The 23,288-nt window shown below is 36.0% G+C and overlaps 1 protein-coding gene across 2 annotated transcripts in view; it reads left to right on the top strand.

Annotated features, from left to right (window-relative positions):
- Window positions 1-23,288, top strand: part of WDR37 (WD repeat domain 37) — a 48,862-nt gene that overhangs the window by 7,567 nt on the left and 18,007 nt on the right. For both annotated transcript variants that reach the window (XM_049798802.1, XM_049798803.1), the window contains 9 exons: window positions 2,015-2,192; window positions 6,115-6,211; window positions 8,723-8,818; window positions 8,987-9,051; window positions 14,440-14,575; window positions 15,966-16,037; window positions 18,168-18,212; window positions 21,482-21,558; window positions 22,920-23,157. In XM_049798802.1, the coding sequence (XP_049654759.1) occupies window positions 2,055-2,192; window positions 6,115-6,211; window positions 8,723-8,818; window positions 8,987-9,051; window positions 14,440-14,575; window positions 15,966-16,037; window positions 18,168-18,212; window positions 21,482-21,558; window positions 22,920-23,157 (964 nt within the window). In that variant the 5' untranslated portion in view covers window positions 2,015-2,054. The remainder of the gene's footprint in view (window positions 1-2,014; window positions 2,193-6,114; window positions 6,212-8,722; window positions 8,819-8,986; window positions 9,052-14,439; window positions 14,576-15,965; window positions 16,038-18,167; window positions 18,213-21,481; window positions 21,559-22,919; window positions 23,158-23,288) is intronic.

Here is a 23,288-nt window from a genome sequence, read left to right as displayed (position 1 = left end):
TTGAAGGAATGGTTCCCAAGGGAGATGGGAAGGAGGGTGGAAGAGAGAAGAATATACACGTGTTTGGGATCTGATCATATTTTGAAAAGAAACAGAAATGTGATGAGTGGTGAAAACCTGTTCCTGATTCTTGACCATATGTCCAAGAACAGCAAGATACTTAGTGAAGCCCAGAAAATTGGCAATAACTTGTTTATGGGATGGGCTTTTTAAAATTTCAGTCCTGTCTTTCTATGGTAGAGTCATCTAGCCACAGTGAAAAAAGAAATCTCATCAAATAAGAAACTACCCAATGGTAGATCTTTCTCTTCTTTCTTCTTTAATTTGTGAATATAGCCAATTAGTTACTACTGATTAATCACACATAAAGAGCTCTGATGGGATTAGGTGCAGGGGAAGACTGTGCAGAGTCCAGAGGAAGTTAGCAAGATCATTTCAGTGCAGTACAAGATACCGTGCAACCTGAATTTTATTTTAGATTCACCATGGAATTGGTGTTAGGTTACTGGAACTCGGGTGTTCCAAAAACTAATTAAAATACCAGTTTTTTTTAATGAGAAAATTTGAGGATGGATGGGCTTCAAAACCTTAACTAAAACTAGTCTCATTTTGATATAAATTTATGTATCTTTATATATATTCATTTTGTGATACGAAAACCCAAGCAAATTTAAAGCTGTTTTTATTCATGGTGCATACTGTGTTTTTAGTAAGGTATGCTTTTCCTTGGCTTTACGATATGTTAAAAAGCTGAAAATAACATGTCAAAACCACTGAGCTGGTTAATGCCTTTTCTTGTTAATAGCAATGGTGCTCATTCCTAGCTTGAGATCTAGTGTGTTGGTGGATCTTAAATTGGAAGTGGCCCTGGGTTTGGTTTAAATTTTCTCTGATCAACTTATTTGAAAGGAAGCTCAGTTGCCTTGTTAGCTTTGCCAACTCTGCTCTCCTATTTCTCTGCAGACTATTGCAGCTATTTTAAGTTGTAATTGTTGTTTCAGAAATCATTTATGCTGGAGAATGAATTTTTTATTTGCTCTCAAATGTTAATGATTGAAAAACTTTTGAGTAATCAATCCTAAAACATTTGAAATGTTTAACAACTAGTACCCCATGAAACTAAAAATAATTTCTGTTTGATATCAGGTTTAAATTGAAAAAAAAATAAAATCCAGTAATGTTTGTAAAAAAAAAAAAAGATTTTGACAGTAAAGAAGATATTCTCCATGTTTATGCAAGAAATCAAACATAATTTGATTTTTCTTAAACAGGGGAAAGCAGTAGATCATGCATGGTAATATTAATTGGTGATACTGTCAGGTGTTTTTAGGGATATTAAAATGCATATTTGGCTTTAACAAGCTGACAAAAAATTAACAACAACAGCCTGGTAAGTCAGGTGCACATTCACTGTTCTCGTAAGTTCAAGGGCACTTTTACTTTCAAGAAAGTGAAATGGTGAGCTGTCAAAAATGGTGGAAAATAGTCTTCAGAACTTCTGTCATTAAATTAATTTCTGCTTATGTGTAAACAAGCACATCTATTAAATTTTGTATACTAACACTTAATGTTGCATAATACATTTTTAACCTGACAGTGTCCCTAGATTATCATGTGTGTTTGCTTTCATTTTCCAGCTGGGTTTTAATTTTGCATGCATTTCAGCGAAATATAGTATGCATAATAGTTGTTTCCTGGAAGCATTTTGGGGCTTTCTCTGCTAGTGTTCTCCAAAATGAGCAAGGTAGTGGAATTTATTTTCCTTTTGTAGAGGTTTATTAGCTAATGAATAAGTAATGCAGAAGTGATTCCACTTTATTTACCTATATATATATGTGTTTTTGAACTTAATGTTGTTTGAAGAATAGCTGTAACTAATAGGGATCCCTTCTTTTTAATGACAACCCAAACAGCTCCAAAGTTTAGTAGCACTAAATATTTCGGTTTTGACAAAAAAATGTAAGCTCTGGTTAGTTTGGCAAAGCAATTTGTAATGTGTAATGCTTGTCCTTAGTTTATCATAGGAGCCTCTGTGAAGCTGTTTTTTTGAAGTAATGCCAATAGAAAGTGGAAGTTGTGCATCTGCTCGCCAAGCAAAGCAGAAACGTAAATCGCACAGTCTTTCAATCCGAAGAACCAACAGTTCCGAGCAAGAACGGGCAGGACTGCAGAGAGACATGTTGGAAGGGCAGGTAAGATAATACACTGGGTATTGAGTATGGGTAACTTCTGTGACTTTTTTTATGAGGAGTGTTTTCTATGTGAAGAAATTACATCAACTTAAGTAATGAAATATGTCCAGTAAAGCTGCAGGAACAGCAGACTTTATTGGTTGTAAGTGCTGACTGTCTTTGGAGACTGTTGATGTGGATGTTGACAGTGTTTCAGGTTGTATTTAGACCTGTGGAGCTTTTTATCGGCTTTTGTGTATTCTTACATGAATGATAAAACCATGAAGAAATAAAAAGAAACATCCTACTTATATCGCTGCACTTCTGCTCTCCACCCCCCTCCAAGCTGAAGATTGCTTCTTGATTTTGTAAGTTTGAATTTGGAATAGTAGTAACCCAGGAATATGAATAAACCAAAATATTTGTTATTATGACTCTGATAAGGAGGGTATTAGTGGGAATGCTGTTCTGCATTCCTTTCCATAAAGTAAACAAATATTGCCTGCTTGACAGAGGTGTGAGCTAACTTAAATTTTTATTTTGTTATGTAATTTTTTTTCTTTTTTTTTAATTTGGCTCAGACGAAGGTGTGATCTTCTGTGTATTAAACTTAAGGGAAAGAACAACAACCACAAACTTCTGTAGTTTTCTTAATCATGTCATTCTGTGTAGTGGACGCAATCTGGAGCCACTTCGAGTGTTTCACCTAACAATATTGAGATTAACTGTAGGTAAGGCTCCTATAGGAAATGGTTGAAGTAGTACTGCCAAAGATAAGCAAATATCAGTTTGGAAACTATTGTCAAATTGACTATGCAGTGTTAATGTGGGCCTGGCAAAGATGATGCAAAACTTGATTTTTGTCAGAGAGGTGGTTTGGAATGCTAACAGTGTTTGGGTACGAGAAACCTCACTTTCTGGACTCTGCAGATACTCTGAAGGGAAAACTTTGTGTTTTCTCAGTGTTGTGAGATTTTTTTGAATTTTTTTTTTAATTGAAACTATTATTCACTAAATTACAGCATTAGTTTTCCGGGAACTAATAGAGCCCAGATTGTTGCTTCTAGTCATCTAGAAGTTGGAGAATGTAAGTACTTGGATAGAAAACTATTCGTGCATTTGGACTATTACAGCCTTACTTCGGGAAAGGAGTGAAGGGCAGCTGAGAGGTCAAGGCATGCTGTCACTTCTGTGTAGTAAACCAAAATTTTAAGCTGTTTTAGTATTTCTTATTGAACTCTAAGTGTATTATGCTGTAATATGTAAATGTTATAAATGTTTTATGTATCATCTTATTTAAGTTTGTTGACCTTTAACCTTGAACAGCCAGTGGCAGATTCTAATGAGCAGAGAGTATTAATACCCCTTCACAGCGGAGTTGTAAACCGCATCACATCTAGATAAGTACTTTTGCAGATAAACAGATAGCATTATTACATGGTATTTTAATAAGCTAATTTAAATAATGCTGACTTTAAAGAGAGTAAAGGAAGTGGGTGCATTTTACTACACAGGTTACTTTAGGACAGGTTTAGATTTGTGTATGCTTTCAGGCTCTGAGAAGTGGATTGAAAACCTTTTCTACATCTCCTTTTCTGTTTTGAAAGTTGTAGGATAACTTAGCTTCTTTCATAACCTTGCCGTATGGGTTTATAGGGTAATTGAATTGGAAATAATTCTTTGAACTTCAGTGTTTCTCTTAATAGTGTTTCATTTGTATAGTATTCTTGTTTAATCAATTTTGATTCAAGTTGGTTTTAATTGGGATCTGTTTCATGTTCTGGCTGACTGTGAATGAATGAACAAAAGTACTGTCTCAAGGGAGAGGCAGGTGAAGATACAGAAAGGAATATTCTAGAGGGCCATAGGGAGCATAGTACCACTTCTTTCAGCACAGTGCTTGTTTCAGCACAGTGCCACAGCTTAAAGTAGCTGTGAAACTGGTGTAAAACTGAAGCATGCATGAAGCAGATGTGCTCTATGTCGTGGCTATTAGCGGTTTCTCTTGCTCTACTCTTTAAAATTGATGTTCAGAAATAACTTATAAAATCGGGACCATGATGAGCTTTCCTAATTGTTTCTGAAGACAATCATCTTGACTGTATGAACCAAAATGTGAGTGAGACTAAATTCTTGTTGTTTAGATGCTGACTTGGTGGAAGGTGCATGCTGCCCTCTGATGGCTAGTATGCGCATGCTTCCTCCTAATTCAGTCAGTATACGAGTGGAACCAACTTCTTTCGGTTTGGGTTCGCTGGAACACTTAAGAATAAAGCAAGCTGTAATCATCCTTAAACTTGCATTGAATAGTGAAGTTCGCTCGAATTTGGGCGGTGTCCTGTGCTAACATTTGTACTCCCATTCTAGTAACGCTTCTTATGTACTTCTAGACCTGAAATAGTGGTCTGTGCTGTGACAGAAGCTGACTCAATTGTCTTTTTTTGCTCATAGCTGATGATTTCAAGATTTTGAAATTACATACTTTTGCTTTGTTTAAAAAAAATAGATGTAGCTGATGGGCACATTGCCTGTTTATTTGACAGATGAACACTGATATATTGGTAATATGGTACACATGATACTGTATTAATTTTACTTTGAAATTTGGTAACTTGTTTCCTTACATAGATATTTTGTAGTTTTTGAATACAGCTGCGTTATTTACAGGTTTGTCGGGTTAGATATACTGCAAAGGAGTAGTTGAGCTGTTTCATTGTTAGGGTAAAGCTCAGTTAAGTGGAAACATCTTTTTAAAAAAGTTTATAGCTTGCTACCTAGATAAATAATAAGTGCAGTAAGCTAACTTACATATTGTCCACCAGCAACTGAAGAATAGAACAGGTTTAGTAGAATTTATTTACATAGAGAGCAAGGACAGTTCATCCTTTGATCTGTACTTGTAGTAGATTAATTGATTATAGTTATTAGACTAATGACAGTATTTTCTCCTTTCTAATTTGCCGTTTTTTTAGTAGCATGCTGTGCTTTACATTTTAAGATATTTGTTAGTACTACGTTCTCAATGTACTGCAGTCAGCTGTCTTCTGCTTTACTTACTGCTCAATGGTGTTTGATAACAGAATCGTTGTAGTGAGAACTTTGACTCCTGACAGAAATCGGTACTTACTTGTTTTGGATATGCTATTCATTTGTTCAGGGAAAATATGGTGCTGATCTCTGCTTTGTAGGCAGATGAATAAAAATTAAATAACTTGCCAACAGAAACTTGTGGTCAGGCTGTGTATTGAGCTCAGATCATATAAATCCTGTGTTAGTAGTTTTATTACATACTCGGTTTTGTGCCTTGGAATTGCTATGTTGATTATGCTGAAGAGAAAAATCAGCCCTGCTCTGTGAATTTGCTTCAAAATACTTTCTGTGAAGAGGAGATGCTTGAATAATATCTGGGGAGGGAGGGATTAGAAATTGCAGTTTCCTTCACACTTAGTTATGCTTAGTGATAAAAGTAGGTAAATGTTAAAAATATGTTTAAAAGGTTAGTTTGTCTCAAGCTTTGGTAATAAGGTGCTATGTGATGACAACTTCCTAACCTAATGCATAGTCAACTTCTGAATTACTTTGTTAACTAAAGATATTCTTTCTTCTTGAACTGGGAGCACCTTGACATTATATTGCAAATTTTTTCCACCTTTATTTTTTTAATGAGTTGTACATGTGTCTTGGTTTTATAATTTTTCTCTAGTAAAAGCAAAAAAACCCCCACAGGTGATTTGAATTGTCTCCCTTGAAAGAGAAAGAGTATGTAAAATGAAAAATTTTATGACTCACGGAGCTTTTTGTTTTGTGGTCTACACTAGTAGTGGTTTTAATTTCCCCCATTGCTGGGAGATGGAGAGAACTGTTAAAATCAGTTTAAGATTGAAGGGTAACTACATAAGATGTATGTAAAGAAAAATATAAACTCCGATATTTTGCCTCCTAGGATTCTAAACTACCATCTTCTGTCCGGAATACACTTCTTGAACTTTTTGGACAAATAGAGCGGGAGTTTGAAAACCTGTATATTGAAAATTTGGAACGTGAGTATCGTTTTTTTTCCCCAGCAACTTAACAAATTTTTTCGGTTTATGATATAGTAATGCTAATTGAGATGCTTACCTGGGATACTGTAGTGTGATTAGCGTAGTTTTTCTGTGAGAAGTTTAAGAATTGTTTTGAACTTGTAGACAAAGATGGAGTTTGTACCTTTTCAGAAAAATCACTTTCTTGGCTCTTTGATGCAACTAGTGAGAACTGTTGTGTGTCATCCTCCTTGACTCTTAGGCAAAGAAAGTGAAGTGGCTGTCTCCTTGTCAATTGTAGGCTCTGGTATATACCATGTTAATCTGGCAGTAACTCCATTCAGCCATTGAGGTTTGTGGCTTTGTTGTGTACTTACAGGCTTAATTTTAATAATGTAATATTAGTAAATAAAATTGGAAAAGTGTCTTACTTTAAAACGTGTAAAGTGTGGTGGTTTTGGATCATAGTACCTTGCATAACCAGCACCTGCAACTGTTCATGAATTTTGAAGTCGAGCATTCAGATAAAAATTCCAGGTGTTATCTGCAAAAAATGTTATTTGTTTAATGACAGTGCAGTCGTATGGTGATGTAAGAGGATCCAAAGTGAGTAACACAGGCAGTCATACAGTAAAGCCTCTGCTCAATTTTTCTTGCTGGATTTTGGAAGCTGTGTTGCATGGCTTGGCTTGTGAATTGTGGAATCTGTCTGACTTGGCTCCAAGTCAAATTTTTTCCACACCTAATCTGTTCCCACAGTTAAACCAAACACTCATGTTAAAAAAATATTATTGTGTGCTTTTTGAAAATGTGCTGGGTTTTTATTCTCTTAAACTCTGAGATTGTGTTGGCTAAAAGCTATCATCAACACTACACATTTTTAGTGACAATTTGCACAGCTGAGTTCTCAGCCTCCTGCTGAGAAGTTGGCTGGTAGCAAGAAAAGTAGGGTTTCCCTCCCCAACCTTCAAAAATGTTTGTCACAAAACAAGTGGTGAATTTGTACCCTCCAGAGTATGATTAGTTTCCCTCTGTTCCATTTCTGTTTCTTCTTCATCATCTTCATCTCACAGTTCTGGTTTGCTCCTGGCCTTTTTTCATGTCTTTCCACCCCCCTGACAATTTCTACATTTTTCTCTTCCTATGCTCAGTCTGTTACTTTTTGTTCTTGGTCTAATTCCTATGCTAGCGTTGCAGTTACTGTATGTAGAGAATCTCAGGTTTTCCTCTCTGGATCTTCATATAACTCTCTTTCCCTTATTTTCCCTTATTTCTAGTTTCTTCCTTTTCTTACCCCTTCCAGGCTCCAGTCTTATCCTTTCAGGCAATTCTTGTATCTGCCTGGCTTGTTTGTTTTAGTTATCTGTTACTACAAGCCTGTCTCTTTGTTTGCTTCTCTTTTGTGTTGTCTGTGTTTTATAAAAGTTTACGTTTATGTGACTTGGAAGACAGGGAAGAGAATCTTGCTTTGCTCATTTCAAGCACTTGGATGTGGTATGAAAGTGTAAACTGACTTTTCTAGTGCTTAGTACTGAGACTTCAGTGAATTTCTTAGAAATGGCAAGAATCATACTCCTGATGTGTCGTGTTCTCCCACATTTCAAAGCCTGGGAGTGAATTACTTTTTTAAAGAGGTCCTAAGAATTTGTGGAAAGACAGGCCTAGGCTTAAGAACAGGGAATAACTGCTTGGTTAAAGCCTCTCAATAAGATTTCACCTGAGAACACTTAAAGAGTATGAGCCCAGATTTGGAGAAAAAACTGTAAGCCACTGAAAATGTTCTTTATAAAATGAAGTTGAGTAACTTTAAACCAGCCCAGCCACTGGAAATCATTTGCAAGTACCTGATTTGTTTTAGCTCTGCCATCACTCTGTCTTGTGTTGAAATGGCACTGGTGAGAGTTGTAAATAATTGACAGAAAAACATATTCTTGTTACAAATACATGCCTTTGTCTGATGTGCAATGAAAATATTTTGATCATATTTAGTGTTTCTAAACCAGTTGAATGTAAAATGTATATGTCATTTTACATTTTTTAATGTATTTCAAAGTATAAAAAAATATAGATTTGCTGCACTAACTTTCTTACTGAAACAGTAGGCAGGAATTTAGGGGAGAATACTGTTTCGTGATTAAAAAAATCTTTGTCAAGAAATGACATACTAATTCTGTGGCTAAAATATTTCTGATACTGCAAGTTTTTCTGTCTTCTGTTGGATTTAATTCAATACAGGTGTGCCATGTATTACACAGAAGCTGTTTTGTTAATCCTTAGCCATGTTTATTAGTGAAAGTAACAGTAATTAGAAGCCACCAATTCATTGGAATCTGGGTCAAGGTTGATCTCTGGAAAATTCAGCATGAGTCTTGGTTTATGTCTTGGTGAGACCTGCTTTTATAAAATCATAGTTGATCTCTTTTCCTGTCCTTAGCATAAAATAGATTACTTACTAGCCATAACAATTCTTAAATAGTATGTTAATGAAACACAATTTTTTATATTAATGTGAATTTTTGGTTTTGTTAGTGCGTAGAGAGATTGATACACTGAATGAGCGTTTAGCAGCTGAAGGACAGACGATTGATGGAGCTGAACTGAGCAAAGGACAACTGAAAACAAAAGGTGAGAGAGTCACAAAGAATCCTAAGCTAGTATTTTTGAATTCACTTTTTTTGTACTTTGCTGGCCAAAACTTAGCATCTTATTGAAGGGAATTAATACTAGTTACTTATACAAATAAGCTAACGCTGTATTTGAAATATCTTCCTTTGAATTTATTTGTCTCAACAGCCAGTCATAGTACCAGTCAGCTTTCTCAGAAATTAAAGACAACTTACAAGGCATCTACTAGCAAGGTATGAGACAAATTAAACCTCTACTCATTAATGTGTACTCATGAGACTAACATGGCTGTCTTTAAGTTGTAAATTGTGGTTTCTTTAAGCTGAGTAGTGCTGTTCTTTAAGTAAATCTGCCTCATGAGGAACAGTACGTTTATTGTGGATTCATCAATCACCCATTACTTTAACCACACTATATGACATTTTTATAATTGCTCACCTTTTTTAAACAATGAATGTTGGAGGGGAGAGAGTGTGTGGATATGTGTGTATGTGGGACTACTCTTTCGTAAAGAGAACTAAAACCTCAATTTCATGAAGGAAATAGAGAACTTAAGTAGTGAATTTCTGAATAAGGATTTGGGTACTGCAGTTGAAATGGGGATTTAAATAGGCATCTATATGTGTACTATTATAGGTTGTGTTTTTTTTTTTAAATTGTTTTTATTTTTTAGCTGTGAGACAAGAATGGTTTGTTTCCTTTATGTTGGAAGCCTTGCAAATTGGTAGCTAGTGATCTCTTTTCGCTTGGTCTCTTAGCACAGTTACCCTTTCTGATATTTTTCATTTTGCACATCTGCATCTCTGGTATTTTTGTTTTCCTCTTTCTCTCCCCTTTTTAAATTTTCATAGAGTTTATCTGCTGCTCTTTTTGCCCTGTCTCATGATAATTTCATGATACATTATTAAGGGTAAATGAAATGTGAGGAAACCACAGTGGGATCTGGTATGTGAACCAACTATATAAGAAGCTCTGTGGTGACCTGTATTGCAGGCTAATATCTGGTTATGGAATGACTGTAGCCATCTTGGAAATACCATGTGTTAAGTAGTCTGAAAATTTGAGAGTAAATGTAAGAATAGTGTGGTGAAATAGATCTAAGTTACTGTGTTTTATTTGGTCTCCTTTTTATTTTATTGTTTTTCAAACTTTCTTTTTTAGTCTTGCCAATCTGATGCATAGGGGTGCCTCTTCCTTTTTCTTAAAAGTTAATGTCTTTCAAATTCTTTAATGAGGACACTTAAATAGGGACAACATTATTAATAGGGACAATTTAGTATTAGTACACCTACTATGTAGTTATGAATTAGTACTTTCTCAGGTGTAAGTGTTTTTTTGTTTTGTGGTGTGGTGTTTGTTTTTGTTTGTTTGTTTGTTTGTTTTTGTTTGTTTGTTTGGTTGGTTTTTGTTTTTGTTTTTTTTTTTTAAGGCTGGTGTTAAATGCTTGTCGTCTTTTACTTGCTGGCAATGTAGCACTCATATTCTTTCCCGGGCAAGGCAGGCGGACCTCGCAACTTCAGCGTGGGAAGCTGGGAAGCATGGGGTGGAGACTCCTGGGTAACTGCTTTGCTTCCCAGTATTCTGATATGCATGCACAGCGAAGTAGTAATGAGTAGTGGAACATGAAAAATTTAATACCTTATTATAGACATTGTACATATCTATTATATCGGTCAATAACCAACAGATGTTTGAATGTGCTGATATATTTCTTTCTACAACTTTTAGTCAGAATTTACTGCAGGGTAGAGAGGAGAGCTGAGGGAAATGGTCAAGTTGAGAGCCTCTCTGTCCAATGTGTTCTCTGAAACCTTTCTGCACTTCATGGGAGTGGCTTTATTTTGACCACTTAATCCTTCCTACACAGAAGAGTCAAAGCTATAACCTTTTGTTTCTTGACCCCCAAACAGACTATAGCCAAAAGTCAGGAAAGACTATAACTAATTTTCTAGCAAACTATGATCTTTCTATCTGTATCCTGACCGGATGCAGTTAGACTTCCCTAATATCTTATCTGGGAAAACGACATTTGAACAGTTTTAAGAGTTCAACAGCTTTGAAATTCCTGCATCTACATTTTTTATGAGCACTGAATGAACAATGCTGTTCACCCAAAATGGGTTGTGTTCCAAACTCAGGGGGCGAGCGGATTGCAACTTTTCTCTTCAGCCCATCCTTTATACTGTTACTATATGCCTAATTTAAAACTTGTCAGAAGTCTTTTTTCTTTTTTTCTCCTTTAAAAATTTTTTTTCTTTTTTTCCCTGTGGGAAATTAGAACAGACTTAAGTTTTACAAACCAATTGTTTTGTGTAATTGATTACATTTTTCTGATTGCCAACCTATAGAGTTTAGGTTTGTTCTGAAAAGAGCTTTCAATATTTGCTTGTTCTAATGAGAAAGCTGATCCTTGACTGCTTTAATGCTGGTAAAACATGCTAAGACTAAAGCAATCTGTTAATTTTCTTGGGGAAAATGCTGAGGTAAACATGCTTAATTTGAGTCCTTCATAGAAAATTCCCATACCTGGATACTTTTTATCCCTTAGCTGAGTTAGGAGTCTGAATATTAAGTTGGCAAAACTCATATCAGAAAAGGATGCTTTTAGCAGCAGGGGTTATCTACCAGTGCCCAAATCCTGAAGAGATAGAGTAGATTTAGTGCTTGGTAGTCTAGAAGTAATTTTTTGTATATGTTAATGGACAAGATCCTGTAATTTAACTGCAGTTGTTTGTAGATGCAGGAATCGCTGTGTGAAATTCATGTTTTGATGTTAACAAGATGGTATTGCTGATGTTAACAATTCCAGGCTATGACAGTTGTTAAGACATCAGGAAAACATTAACAGTTTATGCAGAGTCCTAAAATAAACTGAAATGATATAACTTGCTCCATCATAAACTAACTTCCAGAATCTCTGATTCTTTTGGCTCAGGAAAAGGACTCTTAAAGGAAGATATTTCTTCGCTCAGCAGTTGAAGGGAATAAAACTTTTTGGAAGATGTAGGTTTTTACTTCACTGCTTAATGTTGCTCCACAGGAAATTCTGTTTGTCACTCACAGTGTAATACTGCTGGCCTGGTCCTGAGTTGACCCAGTTTTCATTCTTATTTTTAATGTGCCCTGTCTACTGAAGGGACATTTTTACAGCGTGTTTCAATTTGTTTGCCATACTATTGTTTCAACTTGTATTCTGTTTTCAATTGTTTACATGGTAAACAATTGTTTTCATGGTGTTTCAATTTGTGATTTTTGATTGTTTACATGGCAAACAATTGTTTCCTTATTAACAAATCTCTGTATAGAAGGAAGTACATGAAACTATGTGGATTTAAGAAAGAGGACAGACAAAGGTGAAACACAGTCAAGATATGATTGCCCACTTATTTGTGTTGCAAAGTTGCATGTTATTTAAGTATTTACTTTCCATTTTTTGAAAATTGTTTATGATTATGATTATGTTTATGATTAAGGAGCCAGGAAGTAATCCAGACACTATATAGTTTATCCAGTTACTGGTATGTGAAGTGAGGACAGCAAAAAAGAAAGAAAGAAGAAAAAAAAAAAGTGTAGAAAAAGTGTGTTTTAAAAAAATGTCTATATGTGGATATTTAGTGTTAGATGGTGTTCTTGAACTCTCATCTTCTGTGTGTCTGTTCAAGACCGGTAATACTCCAAAAGAAGTTCTACAGTCTTGACAGTAAATGATCAATGAAACCACTGTCCAGCAGTTTTGGAAAATCTGTGCTTTTGGATGAGTAGGAGATAGTTTCTCCTAGAAAACTTTTGCATGAGGAGTTGACTCAGCATTAGAAAGACAGAATGGAAGCATAGCTCGAGTGTGGGGTTGAGACTTGAAAAACTTCAAGTCTGGAATTTGAGCTGAGCGCTATATTAGTCCTTAACTGTTTACTTAATTCTGCTGTTCCACTTCTCATACATGACTCCATTTAGTTTAAGGATTACATTCAATGTGAAAGTTGCATCTTTAGGATTGTATTCAAAGCCTATGAAACTCTGCAGTATGGTTGAACTAATAATCTTTACCATTAACCCATTTTCTTTTCAATTCATCCTTAATTATTGTTCCTCCTTCTGCGGCGAAACCGAAATGCATATTAGCTGTTAATTTGGAATTCAAATAGGGCATTATCATTTAATCATTGGAAAGTTGACATGCTCAGGATTTGGAATGCTCTTGCAGATATTCTATAACTTTTAAAAACCTTTTTGAAAGTAATTTGCTTTAATGACATACTTAAAACCTTTTTTGATACCAAAACTAATGGGATTTTAACTTTAGTTTATTGCATCTGAAATGTAGACTTAATTAATTTTCTAACTTTTACTAAGCTGTAGATAAATCTTAATGTGATTTGTGTTGAAGCATTTAAAGGTTTTGACTTAACCAGTCAGATATATACCTGCTCATAATTGCATGCAGAGAAAAACACTGATAAATGGAAGTCATCTTTTTGTTTCAGTTTTAACAAGGGTTTTCAGATAGTCTTTTTCAAAGAACAGTTATAAGCTTCAAGACTTGGAGGGTGGGGTAAATATAGGGTATTTTTAATAGAGGTTTTGCTTTTTGAAGTCATCTTTGTTCATTCTTGATTTCTCTTGTCTCTGGAAGTGTTCCAGCAAGACAAATTTTTTTTTTTTTTTAAATATTGCACTCTCCTTTATCTGAAAATGTAGAATTTCTGCAGTTTGGTTCCCTTCTGTAGATAGAGTATTTTCAGCCTTCCTGTACTATAGTGCTTTGTTTTACCATTTTTGCAAGACTTTTTCTTCCTTTCATTTGGTATTACTTATGCACATACTAATTTGGATTTAATGAGTCTTCTCTGTTTTCCCCTAGTAGTACTGACTTTGAGGGAATGTACTTATCAAATGTTTAGATGAGTTTGACATACTTTGGAAGAAAACCCCAACCAAAACCTTTATTACACAAATAAACTGGCATATGCTCGCAGGTTAATGTTTGATTTGAATAGCTTTGTGCAGTTTTGAAGAAAAACAGCAGTGAGTGTTTTAAATGGGAATGTTTCTGGATTTTACTAGAATTACATAGTAAGTACATTTTTTCAAAGACATTATGCTGGATAGGATGGACTGTCTTTAAATTATTGGATGTACTTGTTTGGAATTAGGCAAGGAAAGTTTAGAGGGGTTTTGTTTGGGTTTTTTTTTTTGTGTTTTTTGTTTGTTTGGTTTGGTTTGGGTTTTTTTTTGTTTGTTTTTGTTGGGTTTTTTTGTGTTTTTTTTTTGTTGTTGTTGTTTTTTTTTTTAAATTATAATCCTTTACCCAAACTGAGTGGGCAGTGCACGCTGCATTACTCATTACTCCAATAAGGTTGTGTTATTATAGTACAGAATGGTTTATCTCGTGTTCTGTAAAAAGGGGGCTGTTACTAAAAAAAGAAAAAAAAAATTAAGAGGTATGTTTGCATCCAAACTCACTTTCCTACCATCAAATGTCAAATTTTTTACAATAGTGAACTGTCAGAACACTGAAGAATCATTATGAAAAAAGTTAGTATCTATTTGTATCTGTGAAGGTAATTACTTAATCTTGAGTTAATGTGGAAAAAAATATGTTGGTGTCTCTGCTATTTCAGATTGTATCCAGTTTTAAAACTACAACATCAAGGGCAATCTGTCAACTGGTAAAAGAATATGTTGGCCACAGGGATGGTATCTGGGATGTCAGTGTCGCGAAAACTCAACCAGTGGTGTTGGGAACTGCGTCTGCTGGTAAAGTTTTGTGTTGCTTGAATCTTTAGAAAATTCTGGTTTCGTCCCTAAGGTATAGCAAAAGTAGATCAAAACCATACTTGAATACTTAGCTCCACAGTGAAAGAGCCGATTTGAAGAAGTTCAGTAGCTGAAAAATTCTTAAATTGGAGTTTTCTTGACATGCATTTAATCTTTAGAAGGTTCAGGCATCCTTGTTGATCCTTCTAAAGTATGTGCCAGTTAACTTCCGTGCAGGTCATGCTCTCCTTAGAGTCAGCTCCTGTCTGTTGGATGGCGTAAATGGGTGGGTTGGGGAGCTGGTTGCTTGGAGAGGTCTCTTGCACAGAGTGTTATATGGCTGTTTACAGAGATCCCCACAGACTTTCTATCGTATTGTTTAGCCTTTGTTTAATAGAGGCCATAGACTTAGTCGTAGTTTGCATATTCTTGTATTCTTACAGTGATCTGGCTTTTGCCTAAGGATGTAGGAACAGCTAAAAATCTTAATTTTCAGTTCTTATTACTAGATTCCTTCCTTCCCACTTGAGAGGGAACAGCTACTGATAATAAGTCACTAAATCTATTACGATCCAAAAATCAATCTAGAGGTTTGTGTGGTTTTGGAAAATTATTAGGGAAATAAACCATAACCAGTTAGAATTGGTCAGTTTGAAGTGACAGTCTTTTGAAGCTGGAACAGAATCTGAATACACTGGACATAAATGTAATGGACTAGAAACCTCTGCTTCATGTACTGAACTCTTATCATTTTTACGTGCCCACTGAGGGACACATTTTGTCTTCATGTGGAACGTCTTGTCTTTGTCCTGATTTAACTTGGGAACAGCTATTCTCCAATTCAGCATTAAGGTTCTCCCCACTTAACATACTTTTATTTATTTTGGGGTGTGTGGCAGGATAAAAGAGTGGCATTTGGAGTGATTTCATTTTTAAATAAGTTTTCGTAGTGCTCTGCAGTGACCTATATGCATTTGGGACTTCTATTCAGGAAGTAAATATTCTGTGCATAGAACTCTTGTAGTGACTGCCTGACTTTTTTGACCACTGAATGCTTTCTGTGTTCTTTCTGAATCTCATGATACACAGTTGGAGCATTATACATAAGTATATAACCAAGGTAGGAAAAATATCAAAAGTAGAATTTGCCTTTCAATACTTACTGCAAATTAATCTGATTGGGACAGCACCTTTACTTTTTTTGGGAGATGTGTATTAAGTTACAATGACAGGAAGCTTTTATGTTTTATATGTAAGGTGGTAGTCAAGAGGATTTGGTCTGTTTTGTATGGTATGATCTACATTCGAAGATAACTTGTTTGTTGAATCAGTTAAAAGTGAAAACCATACATTTGTAACAATATTTACAGCTACTTTTTAATCTTTGTAGATCACACTGCTTTGCTGTGGAGCATAGAAACAGGGAAGTGCCTTGTCAAGTATGTAGGGCATGTTGGATCAGGTAAGATAAGGGCATGTTGTGAAAACTGGAAACTGTGGGAGGGGCAAATGTGTTTTGGACAACTACAAAAATATTTATTGTGGTTTCACTTGCAGGTTTGCCAACACCATTAACAAGTCAATTGTGAAGTTCCACTAATCTTCATACATAGAATGTTTTGTAATATGATTTCTTGGAGAGGAGTATTAAGACAGTTCTGTAAATGCCAAATGAATTAACAAGTCCATGTAAAGAAATTTACAGGCACAGTTATGATACTCAGAAGTTAAATGTCAGAACTCATTGAGGTCTCATGCATATGCAGAGCAAGAGAAGCTTATATAATTGGAAATTAACTGTTTTCCAAGGTCTGTGTTATATTTGGTATACAAAATACATGTGCTGGGTGAACATCTATTTGCACTTCTTTGTTTAATACATGATCCCATATATAATTTGTTATATATATATATATAGTATTAAAATCTTGGTTTGAAGACAGTTAATTCAATACAGGCATTTGTCTTCCTCTATACCAGTATGAATATTTCAGAAACAGTGTTTTTAAACCCCTTCTTGGGTAGAGAGGTGCAGTGCAGTCAGTGTTTTTGATGTTAATCTGTTTTGGTGTCCAATTTGACAAGCATGTGATTAGCCCCATTTTATCTCATACTGGCTTATGATACAATGTTTTATAGACCAAAGGTGGAGAGGTTTTCCATAGCTTTAACTTGTTTTTGAGTGTTGAGCAATTTGAGTGATCATACCTTGGAGTGTAGAGTCATGCACCCAGAAAATGAGGAACATGGTTACTGACCTGGTATGTTTGGTTAAGTAACTAAGCTAGCACATCACAGGAACTTTGTGGCAAAGAAACAAATAGAATTAAGTTCTCCAGAGAGTGGTCAGCTGCTTCCACCATGAGTTCTACTTTTTTTTCCTGCTATATGACTTCTGTCTCCTACAGCACAAAGATAGTAATAGGTAGATGCATAGAAACAACAGGTAACACTTTAATTTGTTCGGATATCTCAGGTTGCTTGCTGTGTGGATAGGGTACCGTTAGCCTCCATAAAGTCATATTTAAGAACTCCAATCACTTGTATTTTCATGCCAATAGTTTGTTTGGTTTTTTTGTTTTTAAATTGCTATTTGAATAACCATGAAAATAATAAAAGCTCTAACCTGTATTTAAACAGTTGTGTGTAAACTAAGTAAAAAAAAATAAATTATAGACACTATAATTTATAAAAGTTATAGAAATTTATATAAATTATATTAAAAATAATGTGTTTTTAATTTAGTAAAACTTTTCTTCACTTGTTTATGTTTGACAGTTGATTTGAAATGGAGCAGAGTTGTTGGGTGCCAGCAGTTGGTGCACCATTGAGATAGTTCAGTGTGAACAATTTAAGGAGTAGTTTTTTAGACTCGTTACACCACACTCTCCTGACAACATAAGCATCTATTTTACTTGTATTATGGATGGAAATGATTTCTTGAAGAACTGTTGAAGAGAAGCTTATGGATTTTGCTGATGAAAGTGCTTAGTAATGAAAAGTAATTGAATCTTATGCACTGAAATAAAAAATGAAGAGCTTTGTAGGCTGATAGGATTATCGCAGGACCATTTTAAAACAATTATGTTTTGATTATGTACAGTTGCAGGACTGAAATCCGATTTGTATTATTTGCATTAGGTTTTTAGGCATTTGTTCTTGCAATCTTAAGTAATAATCAGAAAGTTGATCGTCATATATAGTAAGTTCTCATTATGTTAGGAATAGTTATGAATACTTAAATTCTCTTTATGGAAGTCCAGAACATTATCTCCTGCCATCTTACACATGAGTAATTGACTGTTTGTTTTTTTTTTAATCCTCTGTTACATGGAACACTTGTACTAGATTCAGGAAATAACTTGCTAGAAAACAGGTATTGTTGTATAATCAACTGTAGCTGCTTTCCTTGATACTACGTAGGTTTATGTACTCAAAATACCATTGTGCTTTATCTCACTGAGAAATTGCTATACTACAGAAAATTACTTAAAACTGAAGACTTCTTGATTTTTCTGTGCTTTTAATGATAAAACATTGTGAAATGATTCTTTTAGTATACTAGCTTAAAACTTTACTTTGTTTCACACAGTAAATTCCATAAAGTTTCATCCAACTGAGCAAGTGGCTCTTACAGGTATGTAAAGTTTTTTCATATGCTGAGTATGTTAATCATGATGGAAAAATAAGTGTCATTTGCTAGCATCTTTTTGGTTGTAGCCCCTCTCCCTACTCCTCTGTCAGTATCCTTCTTGATTGAATTATTTTTATATTTTAAGGCATAACAAATCAGAGCTAGATCTTTTCATCTGTGTTTGTCATATCATTGTCATTTGTGCTTACCTGTTCTGAAACAGTCACTTAGAATCATAAATCAGCTGAATGTTCACAAGTCCATGGGGCCAGGTGGGATTCATCCCAGAGTACTGAAGGAGCTAGTGAATGTTATGGTAGGACCTGTCTCAATCACCTACCAAAGATCTTGGGAGTCTGGGGAGGTCCCTGCTGACTGGAAGCTAGCCAATGTTATTCCAATTTACAGGAAGAGCATGAAGGAAGACCCAGGGAACTACAGACCTGTTAGTCCAACCTCAGTTCCTGGAAAAAAAATATGGGGAAGATTTTACTGGGTACTGTTGAAAGACATTTAAACAATCATCAGGCACAGTCAACATAGGCTCACAAAGCGAAAGTCCTGTTTAACTAATTTGATATCCTTCTATGATAAGGGCACCCACCAAGTGGATGAAGGGAAGGGGGTGGATGCAGTCTTTCTGGATTTTAGTAAGGTTTTTGATACTGTCCCTCACAGCATCCTTCTGGACAAGTTGTCCAGCTGTGGGATGAACAGGTTCACGGTGCACTGGGCGAAGAACTGGCTGAAGGGCAGAGCTCAAAGGGTTGTAGTACATGGGGCTACATCTGGCTGGCAACCAGTCACCAATGGTTTCGTCAGGGCTTAATTCTAGGGCCAGTTCTGTTCAATATATTGATCAGTGATCTGGATGCAGGAATTGAATGTGCCATTAGCAAGTTTGCTGATGATACCGAACTGGGAAGTGCTGTTGACTCTTGAGGGACACTATGCCTTGCAGAGGGATCTAGATAGACTGGAGCATTGGGCAAGTGATTAGTGGGATGAAATTTAACAAGCCCAAATGCTGGACTCTGCACCTAGGACGGTGTAATGCTAGGCACAAGTGTAAGTTGGGAGAGGAGTGGCGGGAGAGGAGTGGCTGGAGAGCAGCCCTGCAGAAAGGGATCTGGGGGTGCTGGTCCACAGCAGGCTGAATGTGAGTCAGCAGTGTGCCCTGGCAGCCAAGAGGGCAAACTGCATCCTGGGGTGCATCAAACACAGCACAACCAGCTGGTCCAAAGAAGTGATTACCGGGCTGTGTTCAGCATCAGTGCAGTGTCACCTCGAGGACTGTGTGCAGTTCTGGCCCCACAGTTTAAGAAGGATGTGAAGGTCCTTGAAAACGTTCAGAGGAGGGCAGCAAAGCTGGTGAAAGGGCTGGAAGGAGTGTCCTATGAGGAGCAGCTAAGGATTTGGGTTTGTCTAGTTTGGAGAAAAGGAGGCTGAGGAGTGACCTCATTGTGCTCTACAGTTTCCTAAGGAGGGGAAGTGGAGAGGGAGGTGCTGAACTCTTCTCCCTGGGATCCAGTGATAGGACACGTGGGAGTGGTTCAAAGCTGTACCAGGGGAGGTTCAGACTGGACATTAGGAAGCATTTCTTTACTGAGAGGGTGGCCAAACACTGGAACAGGCTTCTTAGAGAGGTGCTTGATGCCCCGAGCCTGTCAGTGTTTGAGGCATTTGGACGGTGCCCTTAATAACCTGCTTTAAGTTTTGGTCAGCACTGAATTGGTCAGGCAGTTGGGCTAGATGATCACTGTTGGTCCCTTCCAACTGAAATATTCTATCCTGCCCTTATCCTGCCCCTATCCTATCCTACTTCTATTCTGTTCTATTCCATTCTTAAGCCTTTTGAAATCCATGATATTTCCAGAAGTAAAGGAAAAGAATATTGTGATATTGAGTGTGCAGAAAAAACCAGCTCTAAAATATGACTGTTAGTGTAAAGGTGTTTTCAGGACTAAGGATACAATCAGTGCAGCTTCAGGTTTGAAAACTGTCTAACGTGGCTAATACTATGGTTCATATGCTCCAGCAATTAGGGCACTAGCTTTGGAATTAAAGAGATCTGGATTCAATTTGCTGCTATTAGGCAAGTCATTGTAAAACGAGGATAATTATTACTGAGGTTAAAAATTAAAACACTGCTTCTTCCTGCATCTACAGTGACCACTTTAAAGGAAGGTGGAGAGTAGAATGCCTTCTATCTAGGCTAACAATGATTTAAGTTTGGCTATTTGGATTTTCCTGTTTTCATATGCTAACTGTAGCTATCGTTTTAGTACCATAAACAATGTTGCTGTATAAACTGACTTACAAAAACCAAACCAAACAAAAGCTGCCCATAGCTAGATTTTTGTTCTGCTGTTATTTTTCTGAGAGGTGGTTGTGCAAAGTATTTTCACTGAAAGTTTTCTGCAGACCTGTTCTTCAGTGTCACTTGATTGATTTAGAACTGATTAAAATAAAAAAAACTTCCTCCCTGATCCAGCATACTGACTACAGAAATAATATAAGGTTGACCTTTCTTCTAGCCTTCTAACTTGGTCTATTAGATGAGATATTTTTCCTAGTGCTTTCATGTACATTGTATTTGCCAGAGCTATGCATACCCATAACAAACTGTTTTTCTTCTCAATCTAGAGCGCTCAGCATTGTACCCCTAATTATTAGAGCACGGTTGTTCTGTCCATAACAAAGAGAAGTCTATTTCAGAAACAAATGAAGTCTAAAATCAGATGGTACCTGCTGAGCTGTAAACTGGTGCTAGTTAAGCTGAGTTGCTTAAGGCAGAAGCAGAATAGCTTCACACTTGCTCTTTTGGGTTTCTCAATAAAACCACGCTAAAAACCTTTAGTGGGAGAAATCATTGAATGAAGAACCACCCCAGTAATTTCAGAAATAGCAAATGAAGGATGGCACCTGTTGATGTATAAAATGCCTTCTTCAGATATTACATATTAGAAGAGCAGTGACATTCGTGTTCTGATGTATAGTATTTAAGTGGATGTTTTCACTGTAGGAATGATTAACGTGGTAACTACTTCTATTTTTGCATAATGAATTATGTTGTTACCAGTATTGAAGCCAGGATAGTAACTGTTGATATTGAGACTTGCTTACCAAAAAAGTCATAATGGTATCTGTTAGAAAAAGATGCAACTCAGACAGTATTGCCAAATATAATGTTAAAGCTTGTTTTTATTGTCCGTGGAAGTGTTCTTACTTAGTCTCTCTGTCTCTCTTTTACCTCTCTTCCCCCTGTGCAGCATCTGGAGACCAGACAGCTCACATCTGGAGATACATAGTGCAGTTGCCTACACCTCAGCCAACTGCAGACTGCAATGTAAGCAATCAACTTACTGCAGCTAAACTAATTGCACAGCAATTTCATCAGATACAGATTTTACGATAAGACCGAATGTTAAACTTATATGTAATTAAAAAATTACATGATTTCAGGATTGCAAAAGGTTGGATTTTAAGGTTTTAGTTTAACAGATGTATTTCAGCCTTTCTTTCAAAAAAGACTCGCTTCATGTTTTCAAAGCTCTGTGGTGCAGAATAGAATATACAGCTGCAATTACATTAATTGACTTTTTGTTCAAGGTAATAAACATGGAAGTAAATGAACTGTCAAGTAAAATTTTTGTGTAGTAATTCAAATCATAAATAATAATGAAGTTATTTTTAAACCAGTTAAATTCTTGTAGCTTAACTTACTGAGGCACCTGTATTAGCTATAGTTGCTATGAATTGAAAACTGATGGTGAAGACTTGTATTTTTGGCACTTATTTAATTATATCTTTATTGATTTCTAATCGACCTGTGCCAGCACTCATCACACTATCTGCTGTTGTTGTCCCCAGGCTTTTCTTTAGTCAGTATTTACTGTAGACTGTCAAATGCTGTATTTGACTTAAAAGCACCAATACTAAATTGTGAAGACAAACATAGTTTATAGCATGAGCTTCTCAGTAAGCTGAGTCGGGGCAAGAGATGGCTGTATAATATGAGATAGATTTCCGATTGGAAAATGTTTGATTCAGTTTATTTGGGTTGGCATTTCCATTTTGAAAGAGCAGTACAAATGTTATCTCTTTCCCATCCAGATATCATGAAGGAAAAGCCTATTTGTCTTGCATAAGTGAAATAGGGTTCAGAGCTTGATGCTTTATGGTTAGCAAAAGAATTTATTTTGCATTCAGTTTACATCAGCACTGCATGATGACTGTGTATCGACAAGCAGACAAATATTGATGTCATGATTTGGATTCCAATGGGTAAAAATACAGCTGTAAATGATTGTCTTCTCAGAGATTAAAATAGTCAGTGTCCTGTTAGATGCTTCCTACCCTTAAAAACTGAAGGGGAAAAAAGGTGCCCTGATACATGTGCTGCAATGAAACTTGAGGGTAATACAGTAAGGGGAATACAAAAAGACTTACCAGATAGTAAAGGGGACAGATGCGCAGAGCTGAACAGTTTGGAAGAGATTTTAAAATAAAGTAGTTATTAAAACTGCATTTAATTCACTGGTATTATTCCTCCAATTAAATTTTTGATACTAAGTACCTGAATAGGCTAGATGCTACAGAATTAAGTTACTCACATTAAGTGGAGTGGAAGGCATTTACACTGTAAAATGTAACTTAGAGGCATTCCTTCCCTTTTAGTCTAAATCTTTTTTCTCTTGTATTTTATAGCAAATGTCTGGAGAAGATGAAGTTGAGTTCTCAGATAAAGATGAACCTGATGGAGATGGAGATGGTTCTAGTGATTGTCCCACTGTCAGAGTCCCATTAACTTCACTGAAAAGCCATCAAGGAGTGGTCATAGCAGCTGACTGGCTTGTTGGGGGGAAGCAAGCTGTGACAGCATCATGGGATAGGACAGCAAATCTGTATGATGTAGAGACTTCCGAACTTGTCCATTCTCTTACAGGTATTTGTTCACTCATAAAAAGGTAAATTGGTGGTTTCTTTTTCTATGTGGGATTATTTGTAGATACTGAAACACTGGGAAAAGTTGTTTCTCTGGAGTATGATGCAAGCATGTACAAGACTTAAGCTGCT

The sequence above is a fragment of the Accipiter gentilis genome, chromosome 4, assembly GCF_929443795.1.
Source record: "Accipiter gentilis chromosome 4, bAccGen1.1, whole genome shotgun sequence".
In the NCBI taxonomy this organism is placed as follows: Eukaryota; Metazoa; Chordata; class Aves; order Accipitriformes; family Accipitridae; genus Astur; species Astur gentilis.
This window is presented reverse-complemented; position numbering and strand designations above follow the sequence as displayed.